This window comes from Amblyomma maculatum, chromosome 2 (genome assembly GCF_055883805.1).
Source record: "Amblyomma maculatum isolate TAMU_Amacu chromosome 2, ASM5588380v1, whole genome shotgun sequence".
Lineage (NCBI taxonomy): Eukaryota > Metazoa > Arthropoda > Arachnida > Ixodida > Ixodidae > Amblyomma > Amblyomma maculatum.
This window is the reverse complement of record NC_139345.1, coordinates 1236178-1259872: the sequence shown is the minus strand read 5'-3', so window position 1 is coordinate 1259872 and position 23695 is coordinate 1236178. Positions and strand designations below refer to the sequence as shown.

Sequence of the window (23695 nt, the reverse complement as noted above, 5' to 3'; positions counted from 1 at the left end):
TAGCTTACAGGGCTACTTTAAGTAGGTTGGATAGAAAACTTGCCCGGGAGGATATCACCAACACAGGCACATGGTACCACTTTTGGGAGCTACACTTTAATACTAAGAAATGTTATCATGTAACATTGTCGAAACAAAAAAAAAAAAAGGCGGTGAATAATTTTAGTTCGCATGAAATGGGAAGTAAATGGCTGGAATAAACGTCGAACATTGAATACTTAGGCGTTGCTCTCTTAAGACCTAGCATTCAATGAATACACCAGTAGGATAGCAAATAAAACAAGTCGAATTTTTAACTCAGTAAACCGGACACTTCGTAATGCTCCTCACAAATTAAAGGTGACAGCTTCTGATGCGCTGATTAGATCGCACTAGGAGATGGTGTACTCCGTTGCGTAGGAGGTAGCATAGTGTCGTATTGGATCCCCATCAACGCTACATAATCGGTAAATTAGAACGTATACAGAACCAGTCAGACTGGTTCATATCAATGCAGTATCCAACTACGCTAGCGTCACTCAGAGGAGAAATACTACCGGAATAGAAGTTTTGGCGGAACGGCTAAAGAAAACATAGGCTGAAACTGATGCACTTCGTTTATTATAATCTTACAAAAATCGACAGGCAAACTTATATTTACGCGCCCCCTTCCCCACTATATGTAGGTGAAAAGGGACCACAAAAATATGATTCGCGAAATTATATGCAAAATAAATGTTATGAAATTCTATTTTACCCCGAAAACGTTCGCTAAATGGAATGCGTTTAACACTTTTATTTTTGAACTGAGCGAGGTGTAGTTACACTGCTTTTTTTCTTTTCTGGTCATGAAAGCTGGTAGCACTTTTATTGCTTTATGTTGAAATTGTTTAACCTGATGCTATAAGTGTAGTCCACTCCCCTGCTCGGCGATGCAGGGTACATTATAAATTGAAAACAATCAGCCCATTATAGAAATGGTTGAGGTTTAACCTCACTTGAACCTGGTTATATATAACGAGCGAAAGCACCCGCCGCGGGGACTCATTGGTTAATAGGCATGGCTACTGAACACCAGCATCCGGGTTCGAACCAGAACGGTTCGGATCCACTTCGCTCCGATGCTTATTTTTTGAAGTGTGAAAGCACTTCACGTGGACTGATTAGATCACCACCAAAACGATGAAGCCCTAGTTTCACTTTGCGAGGCCTTGAAAATCGTTCGCCTACTCACGGCGAACTTCCTCTTAAAGATATCCTTACCCAACTCAGAGGCTTAAAAAAAGAAAAAAACAGGTACGGCGTCAAGAAGAAAATATCTTTATCCCCACTCAGAAGATTAAGGAGAAGAAGAAGAGGTGGGGACTTGTGAAGAGCTCAAGATCATTCGCCGACATCTAGTGAACTCGGCAGTTGCAGTCCTAAAATTGGAGCTTCTGTTATAATATTTTCACTCGGGATATACGCACTACCATAACGTTCAATGACCATAAAAGTAATTTTTTTTGTCCGGCTATCCTTATCTTAAAGCCTCCTATACATTGGAACCTAAAATTATAGGACGCAGAAATTTTCTTTCTTGTCGAAGAAAGCACAGGACATGAACCTTTGATTCTTCCTTGTGCTTGCAGCTAGTTGAAACTGCACGGACAAGGACCAAGAGATGAATTACCTTCGAGCTTGAAAACTGAACTTGTAACCATGCACAAATCACTGAGCTCTCATGTCTGCGTATCGACACGTACAATGTTGGTCAGAAAGTTTCAGGCCATACGGTCTGTTTTGTGGCAGTGCTCTGGGATACTTACACCTCACCCCACCCCTATAGTCGAAGCTCAAAACCTTTGGATGGAGTGTACAAGGCTTATTCTCATCTTGAGGACCGTAATAGTCTTACAGTAAGTGACCGAAGATACTATTACAAAACCGAGAATATCGCACAATAGAATTTGGCTAACATGCATCGTAACTTTGTTGAGAGTTGTCAGTATTGAAATGCAGTCACAGCGAGGCTCTAGAGCCCGACTAGTTTTTCTTAGGACGAAGGCACGGAAGTAGCGAGGCTGCTTCTCCGGTCCAAGAGCAGACCCGCCGGTCGGATCATCATGCGGACGCTGGGGTACGAGTAGTACTGGACGCCTGGAACGCCGACACCACGCGAGCTCCACTCGATGCCGTCCGCGTAGCTGTCGTGAGCGCCGTTCAAGTTCAACCCGTTCATGTTGGCAGCATGACAAGCGCTGTACCACCAGGCGCCGCGGAAGGTGACCGCGCAATTTTGTGGCCACTGGTCGTTGTCGCGGTCGAAGGTGGAGAAGTTCTGCCCGTCGACGGTGAAGGCGTCCCAACCTGTGTTTATGAACGAAAGAAGGACACCTTTACCGACCTTGCATACAAGCAGGAGGATGAGATATAGCTTTCGACGCAGAGAAAGAAGCAGCAATGGCTATTGGTAACTTTACAGCCATGCATTCGTAGAGTGCAGCAGTGAGTAAACAGAAAAAAAAAGAAAAAAATTCGCGGCTAACTAGTAGGCGAGAATTTTGCTCACTTCCTTAGACAATAGAGAGATTTAGCACACCGTGATCCGCGATCCGCTACCATGGATCGCCACCGCGCGTTCCATTGCGCATGCCCAGATCACTTTGATGCCGATAGATGGCGCCACATACTTGATGTCGGCACATTGACCTGGCGCATCGGAACCAATCAGCTTGAACGCCCCGCCCACGAGCGATAGAGTGTCATGGTGGCGGATCGCGGATCACGGTATGCTAAATCTCTCTAATAATACGAAAATATGATTTGGTTCTCCTGCAGTCTGCGTAACAGAGTCGAAGAGGGTCTTTGCGCTGCGCCTTAATACAGTGGTGAACAGTGTCTACGGTTCATGGGACGACCACTTGGGACGCATCCAAGTATGACGGCTTCAAATGCGTTTCGTAGAGAATAAACATCTCATGCCAAATATTCGTGCAGCAAGAGCAACGCGAAACTGCTAGATATGAAGCTCAGCCTTTGGGTTGGCGTCTGGAACGTGTAAATTTTCAAAGTAAGCTAAATAAATTTGGACTTCAGCAAGCTGTTCAGAAATGAAGTGAAGTTTTACTAATTAGGGTTAGTCATATTCAAAAGCGGCATGTTAAGAAATCATTTTGAACACGAATGTTAACAAGCTGAATAAAGCGAGTTCCTGTTATGTGACCTCATTATTGGTGACTAGAGTATTGGTCACCGGCAGTTGTTATAAAAAAAATTACTCGTGTATATTGTTCAACACCGTTGTGTACGCCAGTGAAGTATTCGTCTCTAAATGTGCGGAAAAAATAATGCCTACGAAATGAGTAGGAGCATATCTAGTTCTCATTACAATTTTTTTTTCGCGTCGCGGAAGGCAACGATCCCTTGAGGGTTTGCAGAGCAAAATTTGGCGGTGACAGAGACAGTAACAAAATCACGCTTGTTTGGTGCTAATTGCAGCTCAACATAGAACGACAGCCGTGGATTCAAATGTTATGTAAAGTGTAAAGTTATGTAAAGCCCAATATGCTGAGAGTCGATAAAAAGCACAATGTTAAATTTCGAGTACTTACAGAAGAATGCGTATAAAAATAGTGAAGTATTTTAAATATTTCTAAAGCCGTTTAATTTATCTTCTGAAGAGAAGGAGACAGGGTCCCAGATGGGACACGCGATGTTGTGTCCAGGTATACCAGAACTGCATGTGCCACCTGGCAGTGTCCTAACTCCGCCACGGTGAACATCGTAAAGAAGAATGAAAAGAAAAAATGATATAGACATAGAAAGAGCGAGAAAGAGTAAGGAACACGAACTGTGTAGAGGCCTGTCGATGGAAACGCAAAGATAGCAGATGATAAATGTCCATGGTGTGATTGCGTTAGCTCAACCCGGGTGCCTTCAAGTACGTGGCGTAGGAACATCCCCAACGCCTGCGAGTTGCAGAAGCCCTTGCAGTAACTTGTTTTCATCAATGATTTATTCGCCCCTTTCAATCTGTGTACCCGCCGAAGTGCTGGCGAGGTTCTTGCGCAAGTGTAAGGGTGACACCGACCCGGGAGTTTACAAAGGCATTATCTGGCATTGACAGACTATCGCTCAATTTCCTGGGCTCCGGTCTACCATGAAAAGCTGTCGATCGCAATTTGTCTTCCGGCCTCCTACACTCTACGCTGCTCTTCTTTACTGAGCTGCAGAGACTTACTGAAAAGATAAGTGATAAAGAAGTCTTGAAACTTGGCTACTGGTCCCTGCAAAAGTCAGAAGACCCTTGGGATAATGGCATCACACATCTGCAAACAATGGGCGCGAGTAATCTCGCCTCGAAGTGAGTGTGTTATATTGGTCGCGACATTCTTTATGTATAATCCGAGATATGATGTGACTACTGCTAAAATGGCGAGAATTGGGCCTAGTTGGTTATTCATATTGGTTTCACCACGCTAACACATTGAACGACAGAAAAGACAAACACCACGGAGCGCGAACTAACAACTGGTTTTAATGGATGAAACGGAAGTCATTTTATACAGAAAACGTGATCGTCATCAAACAAACATAAGCAACGAGGAAACATGAGGAAACAATCATCGCAGGGAACAAAGGCATACAGCTAGACACACTCATTGCGATAATCTAAGCAAATCAACTTCTTTCGCAGACAACGACAGTGATACGTTGATGATACACATATCGGCCCTGACGGATTTTATTTCAAACGCTTCTGTAAACTCTCTTTCGGTTTTATTTCAGAATGCGAAATAACAGCGGTTTTTTTCAAATTGAGGCTTACATTTGCAGTGCTGGCAATGCGTAGCCAGCTTCCCTTGCATTGCATTCCAGCATTATATATATATATATATATATATATATATATATATATATATATATATATATATATATATATATATATATAGCAAGCAAGTCCCAAGCAAGTAGCAGGGGGGACAGCGGACGATGTAGCTCAGTTGGAAGAGCACCGGACGCGATATTCGGAGGTCGTGGGTTCGGTTCCCACCATCGGCACGTTGTTTTTTCTTCTACTTTGTGTTTAATTATCTTTCCCCTAAACAGGTTACGTTACTAATTTCTCCGAATATCTAAGCAAACATTAAAAAAAAGACATAAAAGTACCATCCCCAACGCTTTCCTTGGCCTCGCCGACTGTTGGCTTCTTTCCTTCATGTATTATGACGAACACCCTCATTTCCCCTTAATTGATCTGCTTGTAGCTTACGAGGGTCTCAGTTCTGGCAGTCTTGAAGCCATAGGTAGCGTAAGAGGGTTCTAGCACAGCTTTCACCCTCGCTCTTGATCACGTTCTACGTGACGCTGGCGGCAACAAAGGACATTCTACGTCCGCCGCTATGGCTGAGGGTGGCGCTGGTGAACACTCTCAAGGTTCGTATACAGACAACATAAATACCCAAGCAAGTAGCAGGGGGACAGCGGCCGATGTAGCTCAGTTGGAAGAGCACCGGACGCGATATTCGGAGGTCGTGGGTTCGGTTCCCACCATCGGCACGTTGTTTTTTCTTCTACTTTGTGTTTAATTATCTTTCCCCTAAACAGGTTACATTACTAATTTCTGTGAATATCTAAGCAAACATTAAAAAAAAGACATAAAAGTACCATCCCCAACGCTTTCCTTGGCTTCGCCGACTGTTGGCTTCTTTCCTTCATATATATATATATATATATATATATATATATATATATATATATATATATATATATATATATATATATATATATATATATATATATTTATTTCCCCACCAAGCCTGTAGAGTAGAAGTATGTGGGTATATTTCCTTGGCTACCTTTTGGGTTGTCCGAAATCCCTCAAGCAGTGGTGAACGATTAGCGGGTCCTCGGAACCGCATGAGTCCGCATGGAACCACTGGTAGCAAAGACTTAACGAAAATGCCGTGGGAGACCCAGCCGGGAAGCCCCAGCCTAAATGACAAGCATGTATAGTCTGTTCGACCGGGTTCGTGAAACGGCTAGGGTCCACGGCTTTTGGAGTGAGGAGGCTCCCCTCCTACCATGAAAACTTCTCGCCTGCTCTGAGTAAAAACGTAAATCTCTCTCTCTCTCTCTCTGTGCAGTGATTCTTCCAAAAATGTGAGCTCGTGGTATTACAATAGTTCGTAACAATAGTATGAGGGAAGCCAGCACCTTTCATTCGAAGTGGTTAAGGTGTAGAGCACGTCAGCCGAAAAAAAAACAAAACAAAAAATAAAAAACAAAAAACAACAAAACGACGCACCAGGAAGTTCTCTTTGTTTTGTATTAGCACATCAGCCCCCCCCCCCCCCTCCCGCCCCCCCCCCCTCCCCCTCTTGCTTTCTCGCGCTCTGCTAAGCAGCCTTGAAAACTTAGATCTGTTCTTACTGCTCGGTATTACCACCAAACGTACGTCCGCGCGGCATTTCTGCGCCCTCAAGACGTCTACATTAGCGTAGACTGTGGAAAATTAAGGGGAGGTGACACTGTCAATTGCAAAAAGGAAAAAAAAAAGGTATAACTGTGCTACGTTTTGCAATTTTACTTGGAAAAATATTCGCAGTTGGAACTGAACATTTCAAGCTTTCTGATTATTTTTCGTGCTAATATCGGGAGGAAATTTGGTATCTCTAGAGAGTTTATTTGCATTATTTTTTGTTTCTAAAAAGATTGATTTTTTATATTTGGTGACCCGTTCATAGCAGATCTTTGTCGCTTTCAGAAATGACTTGTACTTTGAGTTAGCGACTTCAAAAAAATTTTTTTTTTCATCCTTTGTTGTCTCACGCCGATTAGAAAGACGGAGATTTCCTGGGTTTTATAGCCATTTTTCTCAATGCCGCTTTTATAGATTGGAATGTGAATACTTGGGAATAAATTCCGCTAGCAGGGAGGCAAATTTGAGAGAAACATTGTCACACTCCGACCATAACCTCATCAGAGAACCGACATTTGGTTCTCTTGTAAGACTTTAGTCGGAATGTCGCAGTCTCTTCCGCTTAGCATTTCTGAATGTTTGTATACATTTTCCCCGAAACTATAAGGAGCAAGGCAACAAAATTTGCACAGATGTCAGCTAGTGACGCATAAATGGCTACGGCAGAGCTAGATAAAGAAGATGGCTACACAGTATGAAAGAGAACTGAACAAGGCACGCCATCAACCCTTGTTCAATCCCCAGTGTGTAGTAGCAGACCAGGGTCTCTATACCGCCGGCCGACCTGTACACCTTTCTTCTCATTAAATTACTCTCTCTCTCTCTCGTTACACGAGCACGAAAAAAAAAAGACTTTTTTTTTGACATTTTGTGACATATTTTTGTGACAAAAACAACATTAATGATGGAAATTGTACTGAACAAAGGAAGGGAAAAATAATCAAAAAATTTTCTTACATCAAGCGTGTAATTTTAGTCGCGGTTCTTAAAGGTCCACGGAAACGGCCCCCAAGAAACCACTGATAAACGTGTTCAGTGTGTAGAACACATCCTTTTGAGCATTAACGCAAAGCATAACTCCTTGGAACAAAGCCAGCGATTTATTATTAATTTTTAAAAACCGCGTTTTTTGAAATTCGCGGGCAGAGGGAATGTCGCTTGGCGGCGTCGCATGGAACTATTTCCTAATCCCGTGACGTCACGGGTCGGTTGACTGGCAAGGCTTGCTAGAAGCTGCCATTCGCTGCGGTCACTGCAACCATGACGTCACGAACACACTTCCGGTAGCTGCGAAAGTCGTCTGCTCGTGCGCTGCTCGAACTCTGTGAGGGCTGTTACAGCTCGCCGCCCTGATCGGTTAGGTGGCCATTGCCCATTAAGTGCAACAACCGAAGCGACGCAGGGATCGGCAGAACGAAGCTGCATTTACAAATATCTTATTTATATAACGTGGTTTCAGGAGTATCGGAGTGTCGTCCGACGAGGCGTCAACAGCACGGTCAAGCACCGCACGATGGCAGCACCTCCTTGACCGCCGTAAACATCGCCGCTGTGGCCCCTCCTCCCGCATACCGTTCGCGAACCACACGGCGGATCGTTAGCACCGATGTCCGAAATAAAGCGTGCTAAAATTTGTTGGCGTCTGGAATATTGAGCCGAATATCAAGTATGAAGCCCTCGTGAGGATCGCTGACCAGCAGCAAATTGCTGGTAAGAGCGATAGCCGTGATACAAGCTAGTTTATGCTCAAGCCAGCTGCCGCTGGTGCATTTCGGCTGATCCGATCTGCTCGTACTAGCTCTGCGATTAATGCGTCGGCAGTGTTAATCCTATAATTATTTTACTATGGCAGGATAGGAATCACTATAAGGCAGTTTCATAAGTAGACAATTTACGACAGCGTTGATCATGCTCCAAAGCGTCGACCGCCGCGGCTTCGAAGCGAAACAATAGGCCTAGCGACGACTAGGGACGGTCACGCACGGCGCTGGCGTTCGCCGCGCTCGCACGTTCCACACCCGCGGTAATTGTGTAATGTACCTCAGCCTGCTCGCGGCATCCCGTGCTGCAAGCGTTGCAAACTCGTGTACTTTCATAGCTAAGGCCGCGTATTTTTTGGCGTTCTGCTCAGCAACAAGCCGTTCAAACGATACTGTAGGCACGACAAGGCTTCAGTACGCAGTCGCTGCGCTGTCGGCCGTAATCGAAGACGTCGGGCGGCACCATCATCTATACATCGATCTTTAAACGTGATACAGTGGGCAAATGAATAACTTTGTGAAGCAGACCCGCTCGTACATTTCGCGCACTCGGGCGCCGACGAGTAGCTTCCGTCAACAGACGCCGTCATAACCTCGGTTAACGACGCAAACCGAGGTCGTCAAGCTCGGTTTGCGGTAACCGCGGTTAGTGGTGCAACCATGGTTTGGTCCGCCGTGTAACATAGGATAACCACGGGTTCGCTGTTACACTAACCGTCGCTGCGCGAACTGGCGAACTCCTCAGGCGTGTGCGAGCGAGGACGGGTTGGCGGAGTACGCCAGCGAGCGAGCGCGCGGCAACCGGAAGTTCGTCGAAGTGACGTATGTCTGGGCGGAGCTTTGAACTTGCTTGTATTCATTGTTTTTTTATGGCTCCCTTCGGCGTACGAGTTGAGAGGGAAAATTGGAAGGGTCATTTTTAATCGCCGATATCTCTGGTGTTGCAGAAGCTAGATCGAAAATTTTTGCGGGAGAATGATGGGTGGTTCAAGAACTATCAGTGTTATGGCGTTGTTTACCCTTCTTGGTGACCCCTTTCTGGGGACCTTTAAGCACATTATTTTCTACTCTCGTACTATATGTAAGGACACTGCCTAAAGTAGAATTTAAGGAAAATGTGCGTAAGTAGAAACAACCGCTGTATGCATTTCTGCGCAAAATTTCAATCTAGGTTTGAACTATCATGCAAGTTGCATATATTTGAAAGATCGCTAGCAAATTTTAGAGCTTTTATTGTGACTAATATAAAGTCGAATTTTGGACTATTATCGAAGTTTCGACTTATGTTAAATCATTTTGGGAGCGTAGTTCCTTCTTCCTCTCAATATTTACCCTGTTCGCGTCTTGAGTGTTTGAGTACCGCTACAACTGAACACTTTGAAGGACAAAAATATTGCCACCTGGTGTCTCCATCTTCTTGCTGCGCCTGGAAGAAGAGGACACTGAAGTTGACTCGCGTGCTGTGTGCCGAACGTTTTGCCTGCTGGTACAGCTTCGTCTTGTCGTCTGTTACGTCTAGCCCTGTTGTCCGTGACATATTTTGGTGTCGGCGCAGGGTATCGATCCCAGTATATGTCCCGCACTCCTCCGCATACCCAGGATTCAGGTCCTGTGCCAGTTGACACGCCTGTTCACCGCACTAGCCGGAAAGCTCAGGAACGTCTTCTTCAGCCTGGAAGATGGCGCTCGTACATGGTACGAGAATCGCGAAGGCGCCCTAACATCGTGGCGCGAGTTCTGCCGCTGCATCCTGGACACCTACACCAGCCCGGATCGCCGAGAACGAGCGGAAAGGGCTTTACGCTCTCGCATACAGATGCCGAACGAGACCATAACCATGTACGTGGAGGACATGACTAGGCTGTTCCGACGATCTGACCCGGCCATGCCCGAAGAGAAAAAGGTACGCCATCTCATGCACGGCGTTAAGGAACAACTGTTCGCTGGGCTCGTGCGCAATCCGCCGAGCACAGCTGCAGAGTTTCTTTCGAAGGCAGTCACGATGGAAAGGATGCTCCAGCAGCGGTCTACGACCTACGACAGGCCGGTACTCGCCGCTTCGCTCACGGAGCCGCATTCGGCCTTCGGGGCTAGTACGGACCTTCTTCGCGACATCATCCGGTCCATTCTGCGCGAAGAGCTCCAGACGCTCTTCGGTGCTCCCCAGCCGACGATCGGCTCTATCGCTAGTATTGTCCGAGAAGAGCTCCAACAAGCATTTCGGCCTTCGGTACCATCCGCTAACCCGCCATCCTTTTCCACCGAGCCCTGTCGGCCAACCTATGCGGACATCTTGCGACGTTCCCCAACCGATTCCACACAATTACCGCCACCCGACCAAGGCTCGCTGTATTCAGCCCACCCCGAACCGTACATCGACAACCGCCGACCACCCTACCGAAAGGCAGACCTGTGGCGTGCCCCAAATCGGCAGCGCCTGTGCTTCCACTGCGGAGAACCTGGCCACCTGTATCGACAGTGCCCATATCGACAACTGGGACTGAAGGGTTTCCCCATCGACATGCGTAGCCCTCCTTTAGGCCAACGGCCCCGGGATATTGAGGACTACGTAGCCCAGCAGCGCATGGCGCCAACTTCTAGACGACAGTCACGATCTCCGTCTCCACGCCGACTATCCTCGCAGCCCAGCTCCTCCTGGATGGCGCAGCGACGGCCGTCTAGTCCGAGCCGGGAAAACTAAAGACAGCGACCTCAGGGGGCGTGGCCGCTTCAAATCGACACAACGAAGACCCCCCGACAACGCCACCTGTGAGCGACCGCGACTTGACGGCCCCGACGACAGTTCGTACACGTGAAGATAGACTCTCGCTGGATATACCCGTGGTCCTCGACGGCTATAAGGTTAGCGCATTGGTAGACACTGGTGCTGATTTTTCCATTTTAAGCGGGAAGCTAGCGGCGCTTCTAAAAAAAGTGATGACGCCATGGTCTGGCACGCAGATTCGAACCGCTGGCGGGCATGTCGTAACTCCGAGCGGTCAGTGCACGGCGAGAGTCCAAATTCGCAACTCCACGTTTGTTGTAAGCTGCCTTGTAATACCTGACTGCTCCCGCGACTGTATCCTTGGTGTCGATTTTCTTCGGGAGTATGGGGCCATTATCGATCTCCGGAAGCGTACCGTGACCTTTTCAACTGAGAAAGCGGATGATACTGACACCGCAGACCGCCAAAGCCACGCCCCTCTTCGAATTTCCGCCGAGAGCGTTTCTATTCCGCCACGTTCCAGTGTTTTTGTGACCGTTAACTGCGATGAACTGCGTGACGGAACGGCGGTCGCTGAGGGCAACCAGTCCCTTTTGCTCACCCACGGTATCACCTCGGCGCGGAGTCTCATCCATCTCCGTAACGGCCGATCTGAGCTCCTGGTGACTAACTTCACGAACGAGCCCCGCCATCTTTTCCGCGCTACCGCTATCGCATTCGCCGACGCCTTAGCGGACGTTTCTGAATGTTTTACGTTCGGAGAAACTGAAAATGTGCACCCATCCCTTGATCGTCTGGATATTAGTACAGATCTCTCGGAAACACAGCAGCACGACCTACGTTCTCTTCTTTTAAAATACAGTGCTTGTTTCGCGACATCATCAAAAATTCGGCAGACGCCTCTTGTGAAGCACCGTATAATTACTCCCGACGATGCCCGCCCTATACGCCAGCAGCCGTACCGCATCTCAACGACGGAACGTGAAGCGATTCACACACAGGTTCAGGAGATGCTTCGTGATGGTGTCATCCAAACCTCCAACAGTCCGTGGTCGTCCCCTGTCGTGCTTGTGAGAAAAAAGGATGGCACCCTTCGCTTCTGTGTTGACTATCGAAAGTTGAACGACATCATTAAAAAAGACGTCTACCCGCTGCCCCGTATCGACGATTCGCTCGACAAGCTTTGTCGCGCCCAGTACTTCTCCTCCATTGATTTGAAGAGCGGGTACTGGCAGATTGAGGTTGATGAGCGGGACCGCGAAAAAACAGCTTTTGTTACCCCAGATGGACTGTATGAGTTTAAAGTGCTGCCATTCGGCCTATGTTCAGCGCCGGCTACTTTTCAGCGCATGATGGACACCGTTCTCGCTGGCCTCAAATGGCAAATCTGTTTAGTTTATCTCGACGACGTTGTCGTGTTCTCTGAAACCTTTGGAGAACACCTTGAACGCCTTCGAGCAGTATTAGATGCCCTCCGGTCAGCTGACTTGACGCTCAAGCCCGAAAAGTGCCACTTTGGCTACAAAGAGTTGAAGTTTCTTGGTCATCTCGTGAATGCCGCAGGCGTTAGGCCAGACCCCGACAAAACTGCCGCTGTCGCAAAATTTCCCGTTCCTACCACGAAGAGGAGTTTAAAACGTTTCCTGGGTTTGTGTGCGTACTACCGCCGCTTCATCGCCGACTTTTCCAAGGTAGCCGCACCCCTGAACCGCCTCACGCGGGATGATACACAGTTCGTGTGGGCCGCCGAGCAACAGGAGGCTTTTGCGGAGCTACGCAGACGACTGCAAACTACTCCTGTTCTTGCGCACTTTGATGAAGACGCTACCACCGAAATCCACACCGACGCCAGCAACATCGGCCTTGGCGCTGTACTCATTCAACACCAAGCTGGCGTGGAAAGGGTCATTGCGTGTGCCAGCCGCACGCTCTCCCGCGCTGAAACAAATTATTCCACTACGGAAAAGAAATGCCTCGCAGTTGTGTGGGCAGCTATGAAATTTAGGCCTTACCTCTATGGACGCGCGTTTAAAGTCGTTACTGACCACCATTCTCTGTGCTGGCTGGCCAATCTCCGTGATCCATCAGGGCGCCTAGCACGATGGAGCCTTCGCCTTCAAGAATTTGATTACTCCATTGTGTACAAGTCTGGTCAGAAGCACGAAGATGCTGACGCGCTCTCGCGGGCACCCGTGGGATTTGTCGATAACGCCACGGATGACACAAGTTTTCTTGGACTACTGAATGCCTCAGATATAATGACCCGACAGCGAGCTGACCCAGACCTTCGACCTGTCATTGACCACCTGGAGGGTCGCGCTGCTGACGTCCCCCGCCAGTTTGGAAGGCACCGTTCTGCATTCTGTCTTCGGAATGGCGTTTTATTCAAGAAAAACTCCAGCACTGTTGATCGAGCGCACCTCCTTGTCGTGCCGGCCGACCTACGCGACGACATCCTTTTTGCTTGCCACGATGAGCCCACCTCCGGCCACTTAGGCTTTGCACGCACACTCGCTCGAGCTCGTCAAGCCTATTATTGGCCTAAACTTTCTGACGTCGTCCATCGCTACGTCAGAGGCTGCCGCGAGTGTCAACGTCGGAAGGTACCTCCTCTCAAACCCGCGGGTTTGCTCCAACCTATTATTCCACCTCGGACGCCGTTTGACCAAGTCGGCATCGACCTACTGGGCCCATTTCCGCTGTCATCGACGGGTAACAAATGGATTATAGTCGCGACCGACTATCTCACACGTTATGCGGAAACCAAGGCAGTGCAGCGGGGCACATCAATTGAGATCGCTCAATTCTTCATGCAGCAAATCGTGTTGCGTCATGGCGCACCGTCCCTAGTCGTAACTGATCGAGGCACCGCCTTTACGGCACAGCTCATGCACGACGTGCTCGAGCTTAGTCATACCAGCCACCGAAAAACTACTGCATATCACCCGCAGACGAATAGCCTCACGGAGAGACTCAACAAAACCATCGCCGACATGATCGCAATGTACATAGACTCGCAGCACAAAAACTGGGATGAAATTCTTCCCTACATCACATATGCCTACAACACGGCCACCCAAGAGACGACGCGTTTCACACCATTTCGCCTAGTCTACGGACGTGACGTTCAGACGATGTTGGATGCTATGCTTCCGAGCTGCACAGATGATCTTCCACTCATGCCAGACGCCGAACAGTTTGCTCAGCGCGCTGAGGAAGCACGTCAACTTGCCCGAATTCACATTCAGCAACAGCAGGGCACGGATGCACGCCGCTACAACCTCCGTCATCGACACGTCGCCTACCATCCCGGAGAGAAAGTTTGGGTATGGACCCCGGTGCGTCGGCCCGGCTTGTGTGATAAACTGATTTCCCGCTACTTCGGACCTTACGAAGTTCTGCGCCGAGTCACAGAAGTAACATACGAAGTTCTTCCAGTGGGTACTGTGCAGCCCTCGCGTCGGCAACCACGCTCCGAGGTCGTGCACGTCGTCCGCATGAAGCCCTATTTCACGCGGTAGTGCGCTATGCGCTTGCTTCGTTGTTGCGTAGGACACCCTACCTCGCGCTCCGTCCCTTATTTCTCTTTTTTTTTTAAGAGGGGGAGTAATGCCACCTGGTGTCTCCATCTTCTTGCTGCGCCTGGAAGAAGAGGACACTGAAGTTGACTCGCGTGCTGAGCGCCGAACGTTTTGCCTGCTGGTACAGCTTCGTCTTGTCGTCTGTTACGTCTAGCCCTGTTGTCCGTGACAATATGAAACAAATTTCTAGAACAGCATAATGTCTAGCAAGACCTATAAAAGTCCTAGTTAAATAATCAATTTTATCATTTCAAAACTAACAAGCCACAACAATGCTGCGTGATCAAACAGGGGCGGAACCACCAATTTCTTGTAAAAAACAAACAAAACAGACACAGAAATGCAATTCGTACGTGTGATTTTAGGCGCAGTGACTTTGAGACAGTTTTCGTGGTCACAACACGCTTGCTGCGGGGCTTTGAAAAGAGCTGTCCAGGGGCCTTGAGGACGACCATAACAGAGTTTGCTCTAGCTTCTACACGAGAATCAACCTCCACGACTATCTACAGTTTACTACCAGCGCCAGCTCATGCCATATGAGACTCGCTCAGGCGAAAAAAAGAAAAAGAACACAGAAAACGCATTTTCAGCTGTTTACATTCACCTCATTCTTTGCAAGTGTGGCCATTGCTAGAACAATGCGCGACCCGTGAAACCACCTTGCACGCTTTCGAAAAGGTCCGTTGGATTGTCATTGTAGCTCTAGCCTTGAACCCTGTTCGAATACTTTTTGTGGTATATGTGACGCATAGACAAACACGCGAATGCGTATGTATAAGTGCAGCCCCTCATTAAAAATCGAAGTTGGAGTAGTTCTCCTCGGCGTTACCTTGCGTATCACTAGTTTTTTAAAGGCGAAAAACCTTTAATGGCTCATGCTGTCGTGGACAAAGTGTTTCCCGCTTTGGCGGCGTTCTGATTGGCCCAGGCGGGATGCGTCCTTGCCATATGCAATGCCACACTTGAACGCGCGCCAAGGAACGCCACGCGACAGGAGCGGTGGTGTACCGTCCATATTCACACTTGCCGGAGAAAGTGTGATAGATAATGCGCCTTTCCTTTCCTTTATACAAATTGTAATTATGTGTAGCACTGCAACGAATGCCGACAAGAGGCTAACGATGGGAGACAAATTAGAGGATGGGTAGGCTTTCGTCATTCTCCTCTTATTTATGAGACATCTAAGAGACCCTCTAATCATTCCTTAATGAATGCAACAAGTATAGGATATTTGAAGCTTAACAGTATACCTTCAAATAATTTAAGTCAGAGTATTGTAAATCACTATAAAGGGAATTTAGATTTAAAAAAAATATTGAAGCCGCAGTTTCCAATGGTCTGAGTAGCGAACGGAGCTAATCTTGTGTTGAGCTCTGCATGATGTACATACAGTCGCTCAAACATTTAACTGGCATGCGTGACGGCCGCATTTTCTGTGCTCCTGCGCTTTAAGGCGGATAAAACTTGCCGGAAGGTCAATATTAAGCAAGAGCTTGGTGTGCCTTTGCTTATACTTGGACGTTTAGCAGGGTAATAGCGCTCAGAATAACAGAAAATGCTGCCATCAGGCACGCCAGGTAAAGAATTTGGCATCTGTACATAGCCTTGTGTAGACATCGACACGCACCTGGTGGTCCGAGGTGCTTTCCTACGCGTATCTTGAACAGCTCCGCTTCCGAGGCCACCCGTACGCTCTCGTAGTCGACCGACAGGCTCTCGTCCGTGCTGTTACTCAGCACCACACGCAGCGTCATCTCTTCGTCGCCGGAACTCAGTGAGTGTAGAGCGTTGTTTCCTGCGAGCGAGCACACTGGCGCCTTCAACCCTTCAAGGAGCAGCTCGACATTGCACATTTTCCCCCTCTGTTAAGAAGCTTGCACATGCTTTAAGAAATGTCACTGCAGAAGAGCAGTTGAGGAGGGTCAGTCTCCTATGCCTTTCGGGAAGGGGTAAGGGGAGAAGGCAGGTGGGTATTTTGAGTACATGCCCACACCATGTGGATGGTATCACGGGTCTCCTCACAGTGCGGGCGTCGCCCATGCCTGTTAGAATTGTAGTGTTTTATGATTGCAGAACAGAGTAGAACACCTGTTTGAAGGCGCCCTAAAGTTCGCTCCTCCGATTTATTCAGTCCCTTTGCAGGAGCCGGGAAAAGGCGGCGGTTCTTAGTGTCTCCGACTGTAGGACGCCGACCATGAAGCGGGGCCGCTCTCTGACTTCCAGTCTTTAATTTATAAACATTTTCACTACCACCACCACCACCACCATTACCAGTGCATAGTATCAGAACTGAGACATGCGCCCTGCATGCAATTCACGCATTTACATTTTTTTTTTCGCAAAGCGTCAAAGGCGTGGGCTATGAATTATGACTTCAATCCTTCAGATCTCGACAAACAAGTACTCGAGGCATGCAGTATTGCCTATATCTTGTTTTCCGAAAATGCGCTTGACGTTGTGAACCCACTATAGAATTATGATCACAGGAAAATGAATTGGCTAGTTCGGGTTTAATTCTCGCTGATAACATTTTACCGAGACTTTCTCCCTTCCGACCCTCATGCACTAGATATGTTTATTTGGCCGGTCACAGCAAGTGTGATGCCAGTTTTTACTACCTTTTAACAATTTATAGTTTGCTTTTACTTCTTTTAGCCTGCGTCCTTGCCAAGCGTGTTTCTTTTATCACTTTATGATTTTCTACATCATACTGGCACTTCCTGCCGTAGACAATTGTTGTGTCTGCCTGCCATACATATATAATCTACGTATCTTTAAACAATGAAATAAGTTGTCAGTAGTGTGTTTTGCTGCGTGTCTCAATTGCTGTTGTTTTTTTATTTCCCACTAAATGTAGGCTAAATGAATAGACTTGCAATATGGTGGGTCGTAAAATCTATTCACACGAAGAAAGCCCAATTTTTTTGTGACATATTGCTCTTGCTAGCATTGAAACTGCCAATATGCGATAAGAAGCACTGCTAGGATTATCTGTCTGAAGGGATGTAATCAGTGCTACGCACATTTCATTAAAATATACGGGTTTGCCGGCTGAATATAACCAAGCTATTAAAAAAGAAACTATCTTAGTCTAGTGATTTCCGTGTCCCAGGCTGCAGTATAGTTTTCGTGCTCTAATTTAAATATTACTAAAGGCTAAGTAGCTGCTGTTTAATGTCTTGATGTTCAGTGTGCAAATAGAAAAGTAGATTGTCGTTAAAAATAGCTTGCCGCAGTGTTTGCAGCAAGGTACTATTTATAGAGTTTCATTCATTTGCCTTCAAAGGAAGCTCTCACGAGACAAGCTCCTGGATATAATCTCAGCCCTAGTCCGCATTTAGCGGAGCACTGCAGAAAAAAAAAAAAAAAGAGGAATTTATTCTTTGCTTTTATTACTGGCCATCAAGTGACATCGCTGTAACTTGGCAGCTCTTTTGTTGTGCAATGTGTCTTTTAAAGCCAGGAAAAAGATTAATTCACGTAAATGTGGTAGAAACTCTTCTCTTAGCTATCCTTGAAGATGGTCTACAGCTTCTGTACTGATACATTTTCTTTAAGGTAAAAGTTCCCTAATTTGTTTCTATTAATTAATCAAATCTGATGAACAAAAATATAACGCCAGCTAGGCCGTGTGACTCAGCCGGTTTTTTAAAGGCTTGTTTACATTTAGCTGCGGTTTCCGGCATAATGCTGATAATTTTTTAAGCGCGCAATCGTGTACATCCTTAAAGGGGTGATGAAGATTGAAGAAGAAAAGTTAGCATTTCCAGAAAAAGATATATTGAACTTCCCCGGAAGCTTTGTACCAAACCAACCTTAATGTTTCTTAATTAGCGTCTTCTGTCCTGTCCTCTTCACTCCCACATAAGAAAAGAAATCTGGGTACTACTTTCCTAAAGAGCGAAGACGAATCTGTCTTTCAAGCGAACTTCGTGCGCAAGTTCCAGTTTCAATTACGAAAGGACAGAAGGCATGTCCGCTTTAAATGGCAGTTAGAAAAGCAACTTCTTGCAAGATACCGAAAGCTAGAAGAAAAAATGGTTTAATAATTAACGTTTTGAGAGAAGCCTAGGGAGCTAACAAGCCACTGTGAGGATGCTAAAACTATCAGCTGAACCTCTCACGTTGTATATGAAGGCACTTCGTGGGACGTTTTCATTTCAAGGAGACAATCCTCTCAACACCTTGCCAATTAACGACCGCGTATAGTACGGATAGCGAGAAAGTTCTTTCCCGAAATATGTCAGCCTCTTCCGTTTCAATTCACTGCATTCACATGCCACACTCAGCGACGTTTGGCTTTGCCGTGTTACGGAGAGAAGCGACAAAACAGTCGCCTAGCAGAGAGAAAGCTTCGCGTGCAGGCCATATTAAATTCGAATGCGGTACTCTATCTGTAAATGAGAAGGGGAGCTAACGAAGATGTCAAGCATAGAAGATGAATTTTGTTCGAAATGAGAGGCACTTACGTACTATTATTTAGGAAGTCTGCGTAGCAATCAGGCATTGCCGAATTGCCAGAAGAGCATAATACAATTTGAAAGAGTCGCGTGGCATGTTAGTATATTTAAGATTGCACTCGCATGGCACATACTTCACTACTCTTGTAAAACAAAAACATGGATGTAGCGCCTAAATGTTTATGCAGCGTACTCAGCGTGTACTACAAAAACATTTGTATTTAGAGTGTTTTAGGATTATGTGCAAGAAATGAAAGAAGAATGACAAAGCAAAGGTTCAGATTACGAAGGCCGTACATAGGATTGTGTAAGAAGTTTTCAGAACCGGAGCCTTTGTTCTACGTTACTTTTCTCAATGTGTAGCGCAGTAGATTACTCTCTGACTGGCCCCTTTGATATCGTCGCTTGGAATGCATTATGAATTAAAAGCCGGCAATACCTACCGATCCAATATTCATCGGCCGGATTGCCGAATCCATGGGCGTACTCTGTCCAGTTGCGGTAGAAGTGGAATACCCTATTTCCAAACTGTCCTCTCCTCTGGATGGTCTGATTTTCAAGAAAGTAGAAATGATTACATTTCTCCTCGTTAGCCGTAGAGATTTTGGTATGGTATTTATAGCCAAAAGCATTAAATTAAGGCAATCTGAGCGACAACTTACCTGGAAGTCCAGTATATGCAACGCATACATGCTGACATGCATGACATCATTATAGGCTGTCTAAACCTTCACTCACTCACTCACTCACTCACTCACTCACTCACTCACTCACTCACTCACTCACTCACTCACTCACTCACTCACTCACTCACTCACTCACTCACTCACTCACTCACTCACTCACTCACTCACTCACTCACTCACTCACTCACTCACTCACTCACTCACTCACTCACTCACTCACTCACTCACTCACTCACTCACTCACTCACTCACTCACTCACTCACTCACTCACTCACTCACTCACTCACTCACTCACTCACTCACTCACTCACTCACTCACTCACTCACTCACTCACTCACTCACTCACTCACTCACTCACTCACTCACTCACTCTTGAGGCATTCGTGGGTGCCTGAGTTCTCATCTCATTTATTTTTTGATTGCGCCTCATTTCTTTACCACGCTATTTATTCAGTATCTGGCATTTGAATTGCTCATCATTGCAATTAAAATTTTGAAAGTTTTGCACATGCGAGCTACACCACTTCAGGATTTTCAACTTAAGGATTCTGGTGCTAACGCATTAAACATATTGCCACATTCCTAACCGTCCTTGCGGCGCCGTCACGCGGCCAGACTGCAGTGCTTGACATTTGGACCCTTCGTCTTCTCTTGAGCTCGCTTTGCCATGCGCGCTTCCCAGAACGTTGCAGTAAAGCTACCTTTGCAGCTTTGACTCTTTCACGGTGACATATCTGGTGAAGCCGTGCTGGTATTGGGTCCCATTTACGCGGACATTTAAGGCACCTTTGATGTGAGTTCTTCGCGCGTGGACACAACATCCGTCCACAAGAAGAGCCACTGCCTGCGAGGCCTATAGCCTGAGTTCAGCGGCCTGACAACACCTGCAAGAGTCATAACTTCTACCACGAGCAGTTAGAGTACCAAACCTTCTGTTCCGCCCTTTGTCATGCTCGCACCTCACTCATCACCTTCGTTTCACGGCGATAGGTTCGAAGACGTTGAAGACTGGTTGGCCAGTTTCGGCCGTGTGTCGAGCTTCAACAAGTGGGGATGTTGAGCGCAAGCAGCAAGACATTTACTTCGTACTGTGGGATTCGAGGAAAACCTGGTATAAAAATCATGAAGCTTCATTTACTGCGCAGGGTATATTGCTGGGCTAGTTGGTACTTGTCGAACATGACGGAATCGCAGCTGTGGCAGACGAGGACAAAAAGACGAGAGTTGTGCATGTATATCTCGTCCCTTTGTCCCCAGAGCTGTGATTCCATCATGTTCATTCACTGCCAGGGATGCTTGTCCCCGAGAGTTGTTGGTGACATCTTCCACAAAGAAAAAAGAAGGCCGGACCCGCCTGCACTCGAGATCTCAGCAGACGAACGAAAGCTCTAGCACGTTTATCGGATACATGACGCGACTTTTTAATGGGGCCAATCCAGCTATGCCCGATTCTAAGAAAGCACACTAATGCGGAGCAGTTGTGAAGGAGCATTTGTTTGCCGGAATTGTCCGCGAATCTCCGAGAACTGTACCCGAATTTACAAAGGAGGCGGCGTGTATGGAGTGCTCCTTGCAAGAGCGGTGCGTGCAGTGCAGAAGACTGGCCTCTTTAGCAGCCGCTCGTCAGAGCCTTTCTACATTGTCGCCCGCAGAGGAGGCTTGAGAGCTTGTGAGGAGCGTAGTGTGGGACGAACTCTACAAATTCCGCCTCGGATCTCCACAGACAAGCATCGCGGCAGTAGCGGACGTGGTTCGGGGTGAGATCCAGCGGGTGGTACAGCCAACACCAGTATTTGAGCAACCGGAGCCTTGCATCATGAATTACAGCGAGGTGCTACAAAGACCAGCGCCAGAGACACAAGCCTGTTCTTCCGTCGTTGCAGTGCCTGATATGCAGTACCCAATCTCAGCTGTAACCGCCGTGCTCCAGGAATACAGGCCCGTCACGCGTACAGCGGACGTGTGGCGAACACTGAACAACCGACCGCTATGCTGTCACTGCTGGGAGCCCGGCCACCTCATGCGTAACTGCCCCTATCGCATAATGGGCTTGAAGGGGTTTTTTCCCGACGCATCCCTACCGCGCTATGGTGAACGCCCGCAGCAGATTGAGTACTATGTGCCCACTAACGTGCGGCCTCCTAGCGCACAGCGACGCTTGTATCCAACGCCACCACCAAGGAGATTCTCTTCTACCTCCGAGGCCAATTCAGATGCACGTCCTCGTGGCGGGAAAACTACAGTCGGCGGCCACCAAGGGGAAAGGGAGGGGGGGGGGGGGTCGCAACAACTGGACAGTCAAGAGCCTCCACCTGAAGATTTGCAGCGACGATTCGACCGACTATAACTTTACCCGACGAACGCAACGACGAATTATGGAACTTTGGTTTCCGTCGAAATTAGAGTAAACACAACTGTGACGTAAACGCACTCGTGGATACCGCAGCTGATATTTCGGTGATGAAGAGGTGGCTAGTTACGACACTCGAGAAAGTTTTGACGTATTGGATTGGACTGCCGATCAGCACAGTCGGCGGTGACGTGGTGACTCCGATTGGTGTCTATACCTCGCGAATAAAGATCCGTAGCTTCACATTCCTCGGCTGTTTTGCTGCGCTTCCCGAGTGCTCCAAAGCCCTGATACTCAGGTTGATCAACTTTAAGGGGCTAATCGTGTCGTTTTCCACCCACCGCACTGTTGACGACAGGCTCGAAGGAGACAGGAGTAAGTTGAGAGTCTGTGACAATCAAGCTTTGTCACCGTCGAGAGCCAGCATGTTAATAACTGGGGGTAACATGTCGCTGCTCCTGAGCCACCAAGTCTGTGTAGCTCTCGGACTTATTGAATTGAAGAACGGGCGAACCGAAATTTTAGTGACAAAGTTCGGGTGTGAACCGCTACATTTGGCAAGGAATATATAAATTGCCCATTTTGAAACACTCACGCATTGTCCGAAACTACAGTAATTAGAAGGTCGTTTATATCAGGTGAACGCGACGTCAGTCCGGGCTTCCTGCCTAATAAAAACGCTGCCTGGAGAGCATTATCGATTCTCCGTGATTGTTTCGAATCGACCTCTAGGGTTAGGCAGACATGGCTCACAAAGCATTGAATTATTGGTGACGAAATTCAGGAACCGTTATATAAACCGCCTTTTCAGGCCTCTTCAAAGAAGCCCGATTAAATTCTGCGGCAAGTTCGAGAGCTGCTTCCAGACGATGTGGTAAAGCCGTCGACGAGTATTGGACATCGCCTGTTTCCAATGGCAAAGAAAGATGGCACCCTACGGTTCTGCACTGGTTGCCGGTGTTTCAACAAAGGTATTAAAGAATTTCTATCCTCTGCCATGAATTCATGACTCCCTAGATGGGCTGCGCCACGCGAAATACTTTTCGTCACGCGATTTAAGCAGTGGTTGTTGCCAGACAGAGGTGGATGAACACGACCGGGAGAAGACCGCCTTTATTACCTCGGACTGCTTGCAAGAATTCAGCGTGCCCCCTCTCAGCTTTTTCTGGGCTCCTGAAACTTTCCAGCGCACACCGTGCTTTCCGACTTGAAGTGACAATAGTGCCTCGTGTATCTGGATGATGGGATCTCCGACATGTTTAAGAACACCTGAGGTGCCTGCGCGCTGCTATCGAAGCCATTTGCTCAGCCGGTCTCTCTTAAACCGAAACAAAAAATGACATTTCGCTTTCTAAGAACTGAAGCTTCTGGACCACAATATGAGTGCCAAGGGCGCTAGTCTAGACCCCAATAGCAACCGATAAGAGAAGCGTAGGTCGTTTTAGGTGTCTTTAAGCCTATTATCGTCGTTTTGTGAAGAAATTATCGCTGATAATCTAGCCCCTAACCCGCCTCACAAAGGATTAAAACCGTGCTTCTTGGGCTGCAAAGTACGCCAGTAGTTGGGCTCTTCGACGAGGCAGCCGACACAGAAGGGTACGTAGATGAAAGTAACGTCGGTCCTGGAATGGTCTCTGTTCAATTGCAGGATCGTGTTGAACGCGTAATCGCTTGCACATGCCTAGCCAT

At 47.4% G+C, this 23695-nt stretch overlaps 1 protein-coding gene across 1 annotated transcript in view; it reads right to left on the bottom strand.

Moving 5' to 3' along the window:
- Positions 1–583: 583 nt before the first annotated feature.
- The window catches only part of LOC146197806 (techylectin-5A-like), a 30309-nt gene continuing 7197 nt past the window's right edge, over positions 584–23695 (bottom strand). The window contains exons 4-6 of the mRNA XM_084593028.1: positions 19412–19517; positions 16136–16303; positions 584–2328 (exon numbers count right to left, since the gene is read on the bottom strand). Coding sequence (XP_084449154.1) covers positions 2015–2328; positions 16136–16303; positions 19412–19517 — 588 coding nt within the window. The 3' untranslated portion in view covers positions 584–2014. The remainder of the gene's footprint in view (positions 2329–16135; positions 16304–19411; positions 19518–23695) is intronic.